This window comes from Colobus angolensis, unplaced genomic scaffold (genome assembly GCF_000951035.1).
Source record: "Colobus angolensis palliatus isolate OR3802 unplaced genomic scaffold, Cang.pa_1.0 Scaffold72, whole genome shotgun sequence".
Classification (NCBI taxonomy): Eukaryota; Metazoa; Chordata; class Mammalia; order Primates; family Cercopithecidae; genus Colobus; species Colobus angolensis.
In genome coordinates this window covers 7,206,525-7,211,755 of record NW_012120932.1, presented here as the reverse complement: position 1 = coordinate 7,211,755, position 5,231 = coordinate 7,206,525, and the positions used below count along the sequence as shown (strand labels likewise).

The window sequence follows — 5,231 nt, the reverse complement described above, 5'->3', positions numbered from 1 at the left end:
TAGATAGATAGATAGACAGATAGATGACAGAGAGAGACAGAGAGAGAAAAAGAGATAGGTGAGAGTGCGGGAGGGAGCGAGGGCGGGAGGGAGGGATAACTATAGATGCTCGTAACTTGGGGGAGGAGAGCAAGGGCCTCTGAAGGTGGAGGATACAATTTGCCCTTGATAATTACACCCATTCATTTTTACAACATTGGGGAGAAACATCCTTGGCCCACGTCTGCTTATTATGAGAGTGTTCTGAGAAAGCCACAGTTTTAGCAGAAAAAGCCCAGGAAAGTTCACCATGGAGTCCTTCTCCACCACATCAGTGCTCCTGCTTAATCTTCTCATCAAACAATGGCCGTCTTGCAAGGGTTTTGATGGAAAATCACTACAATCCTGATTTAGCTCCTTCTGACTTCTTTTTGTTTCCTAATCTTAAAAAACCTTTAAAGGGCACCCATTTTTCTTCGGCAAATAACATTATAAAGACAGCCTTGACAGGGTTAAATTCCCGTACCTCAGTTTGTTACAGACGGATTAAAGGGTGGGTATGAACCCTTACAAAATCATCTGAGCTTGATGGAGCTTATGTTGAGAACTAAAGTTTATATTTCATGGTTTTAATCTCTTTTAATTTCATTTTTCCATGAGCTTTTTGAGGGCCTCTCATATAATTATTTCTTCTAAAAGCAAATGCAACTGAGTGAGTGAATCTATAGGTTGGAGTTTAGTTTAAATAAATGACTTCAGAGAGGATCCGGCCTGAGCTCTGAATTTTGTAAATGTGATCCCTACCTTCTTTTTAAAGAATTTATCCTGGAAAAGCTCAAATGTAAAGATAAGTACTACCTTTAGAAGGTAAATTTTAGCTATATAAGATACTAAATGCTTATGAAGAAAGGCAGAGTCCATCATCTTCCTACTGACCACAGCCATAAACAGTGGCACCAACCTCTTTCAGCAAAGCCCCTGAAGCCACCACCCGAACAGGACCCCATGGGGACAGCATTCTGTGCCACCCACCTGGCTTTCTTCACTCACCTCAGGGAATTTCTTTTTCTGCACATATTCAGTGGTGGCCGCATCAAAATACTTGGCATAGCCCTCATTCAGGCTGTAAATCTTTCCTTTCTTACTAATGTTGACATCTTTTTCCACCAGAACAAATTCACCAAGAGCCTAGCAACATGAAGAGAGATGCCAGGAAGAAAAGAGAAGCCAGGAAACAGAAGCCAACCTCACGATCCCCACAATCAGCAGGAGAAGATGGGGGCCTGCTGGCAGAGCCAGGGCTTGGCTGTGGTCACTGTGAGCCTGTCCTGTGGTGGTTTCACAACTGGTGGGAAGATGAGGGATCACATGGAGCCCACACAGGAAGCTCAAGCAGTGACACCGCAGGAAGACAATTCAAAGGAAGAGGCCCATAGTCTTCTTTCTTTTCCTTTGTGCCTTCCACTGTCAGCGAGGCTCCTCATTTAGGAGGAACCCGACTGTGTGTATCTCCCAAGTTCTCACCCCCAGATTAACATTTTCAGGAAGATGAGCCATCAACAGTGAGAGGAAGAAGTTACGTTGTTGTATGAGGGATGCATTTTAACCATTGATTTGTGGTACAGTTATTTTATTTATGTTAGTGATTAAACTGTAGAAACCATTCACAGTTTCTGCTATCCCAGTCTTATCTGGGGAAGAGAGGAAGAGACTGTGTTCACCCAGCATAAGGAAAAAGTTGGTAAAATCTAAAGGAATCCTCAGACATATTAATAGAACTATGCCCAGTCCCTCTCCAGTTCCCCTGGAGCCGCCGTGGTCAATACCTGCAGGGCATCTCCCAAATACCCCTTTGTCTAGTTCTGGTAATATCAGTAAAAGTCATTAAAAATGTGATCGGCTTGTGGCAGATACCACCTTAAATGCTCGTGTCTGTCAAAGTCACTAGGAGGAAAATCAGAGCCTGGAAACCAGATCCATTTTGATGAATGTCAAAGATTTTGAGACAGTGAAAAACTCCAAAATGACAGGCACAGTTGGCAGCTAGGTCAGAAGGTTCCCACGGAACATCAGAGGTATTCCCAGGATAAAAAGAGGCAAGGCCACAGAATGACGGCACATGGCAGAGGTGCGGCTACCAGAGGTGGCACTGTCTGTGTCCGAAACAAGTCCGTGCCAAGGAGACTCAATAACAAAAACAACTCAACAATCCTCTCCTGCCTAACATGAGTGACAACCGCTTCTGTATCAACGACTTCAATCTCCCTGCCTCCTAGATAAAAATTATTAGGGTAACTAGTCATTGATTGCACCCACTTCCAGACAATATCCAATCCAGACTGACCCTCTCTTCCTCAAATCCTGTTAAGATGTGCTATAAGCCCATCTCAGCTCCCTCCTTATGCAACACCCCACGGCTGCTCTGCGGTGCCTGCTAAATCTAACTCACCCCACGGCTGCTCTGCCGTGCCTGCTAAATCTAACTTCCGGTTATTACAGGTGCACGAGTGATGGTCTTTGACTCACGAGCTGTAATTCGCTGTGGGCATCTGTTGCTTTGGAGCAGCTCGGCGCTGATTTCTACTTCTGAAAAGTTGCCCTGACTTGCTTTGAAGAATTAACGCTTTTCATTGGATGCCAGTCTAGGAAGACTCATATCTGGGCCCCTTGCAGGCCAAGGTCAGGCATGTGCCTTAGCTTGAAAATGAGACACCCTCCCTGGGATTTGAAACCTGAGTGAGAGGCGCAGCACCAGGGCTGGTGTCCCGGCCAGACCGGCCATGTTGCGAGACCACTGCCGTGCCTCCTGCTTCCTGGTCCTCTAGCCCTGCCCGTTCCTAGCCAGGGTCCTCAGCTTTCCCATCAACGCAGTAACTCCTTTCACTTAACTGAGCTGGGGTCAGTTTTACTCTTGCTTTTCAGCAAAGAGGGTGGAGATGTGCAACCGTCACCTGAACAGCGGTACTCCCTCACCACCTGGACAGAGGCGCTCATTCTGCATCAGGGCAGGTGAAAACGCTTTGCATTGATGCACTCCTGGGGCTGGGGCTGGGGCTCCCAGGCTCCAGGAATATTGTTTCCACAATTTTATTAACCTGGAAAACGTGTTCCTTTGTTCTGATTGTGTGGTCACCAGCAACCGCTGATTTTTAATCTGGGCTCTCATACACTCTGTTACCGCTGATCAGAAACCAGATCCTTGTCACAAGAAACAACAGCTCCCATTTGTGAATGAGCGCCTTGACACTGAGCTTTATCCCACAATGGAGAGTTGGTTAAGAGGAGGTGGTCTCTGTGCCTGAACAATATGTGTGTTCTGACAAAATCAAATCATCATGTCTGCAAACCCACAGAACTTACAGGCTGGGTTTGACCCACCAGGGAATGCCGTTTCCATGAGCTGCTGGCCGCTGTCCACGGCATTTTTAACTGTGACAACTGCCACAAGCTGCCTCTGCTGGATGTCAAGCAGGCACTAAGCTTTGTGCACTGGGTCTTTGCTCAAATGTCCTTTATAGTAGGGTGATGTGATCCAAAGGGGTTTCAGGCTAATACACAGAGATCTGGAAAGATGCTGTGGTTCATCTCTTCCTTCTGTCATGTTGACAAGCTCTGGTGCCCACCCATGTCCAAACTGGGCCCTGCTGTCATGACTGAGGGCAGAAAACAGAGGATCTGTCTGTGCCTGGGAATCCTCGAGTTGGGTGCCTGAGTCAAAGCACCTCCCATCACCTTTAGAACTGCTCAGAATGTTCTTGGAGATATTTTGCTTGTACTCAAGAGCAGTTATCTTGGAAATACAGTGTGGTAGAGTAATTAAAGCACAGACTGCTGGAGCGTGACTCCTGATACCAGTCACTAGCTTGACCGTGCGCAAGTTACTCTCTCTCTCTACACCTCACTTTCCCCATCTGAAAATGGGAAAACAGCGGGACATAATCTCATAGAGCCACTGTGACATTTAAATGCATTAACACATGTAAATTTCATAGGGCAGGCACTTTACATTCCTACCACTTACGGAGAATTATCTAACTCTTAGCGGTTATTCTACAACAACTTTAGAAAGGGTGTTTTCTTGTCTGAGGGTAATATTTGTAAGTCACAGAATTTCTCAGGGTTTGCCAGCTTCTTTGAACATAGGGCATTAGGAAACTGCGATAGGTCTTGGTCTATTGGGCGTATAGACAAAAGATTCTATTTGAAAAGTTCCTGGGTTTCCATACTGTAAACTCTGTTTTGTGAGTTAACTGCATGTCATTTTGAAATTTTGCAAACTCCTCTCTCCACACATGTGCACTAACACGTGACTCTACAAGGGCTGGCATGTGTGTTTGATCGATGCTCCATCTCCGCTGTCTGGAATGGTGCTTTGGGACACAGTAGATGCTCAATAAACATCTGTAAATCAAAAATGTAAATACCCACCTTTGGTCTGAGTGAACACAACAGGTTTTGAGGTGTTCTTTGGTCAACACTATCTGAGTTTTCACAAGACTTCAGTATACTTGGCAAAGCGTTTCACAAGTGATGCACAAGGCATCCAGCATTTAAAAGTGAAACGCACAGAGCATTCTACTAGATGCTGCTGCTCTAACGAACCCAAGCTTCTGCTGGAAATTTGCAGAATTGTGATTCTTAAACCACGGAGTTCTCATAAGCCAAAGCGACTGAGTGAATTTTTGGAAAATGAGCTCCTTAAGGACAGGGCCTGAGTTGATGCAACTGGCTCTGCAGGACATTCCTACCCCTGAGTGCCCTCACTGTGAGAGAGGCCCTTCCTGGTGTCTGATGATGGTGTTGGCTCCCCAGACTAGGCTCTCAGGCCCCCTGGTCCCCAAAACAAGTATTGGGAGTAACCAGGACATTATCGCAGAGAACTGGCATTAAGGCACAGAGGCCTATGGAGTCCCCAGGCACAGGTGATGCCATAATCTGTGCCTACCGGGTCAAGCATGAAGAGGTCCACGCCTTGCCCTGTGGAGAGAGCCACCAGGGTTGCACTGCCGTACAGCGCGTACCCTGCGGCCACAATACTGCGGCCACACTGCAGGGCGTCCTTTTCAGAAGGCTCATCCTCGGAGGTCTGCGGAACAGAGGAGAGAAATGCCAGGTGTTACTGTTGTCTCCAGAGAGAACCCTTTGCCGGGGGCCTGGGCCTCAGTCTCCTCAAACCCCTGAAGGAAGCGCAGTTCTTAGAATTTTAAGCTGCTACGGGCCGGGCGTGGTGGCTCCCAGCACTTTGGGAGGCC

General features: G+C 46.9%; 1 protein-coding gene across 1 annotated transcript in view; it reads right to left on the bottom strand.

Moving 5' to 3' along the window:
- Positions 1 to 5,231, bottom strand: part of FBP2 (fructose-1,6-bisphosphatase 2) — a 39,808-nt gene that overhangs the window by 13,371 nt on the left and 21,206 nt on the right. The window contains exons 4-5 of the mRNA XM_011927519.1: positions 4,925 to 5,065; positions 1,030 to 1,167 (exon numbers count right to left, since the gene is read on the bottom strand). Of these exons, the coding sequence (XP_011782909.1) occupies positions 1,030 to 1,167; positions 4,925 to 5,065 (279 nt within the window). The remainder of the gene's footprint in view (positions 1 to 1,029; positions 1,168 to 4,924; positions 5,066 to 5,231) is intronic.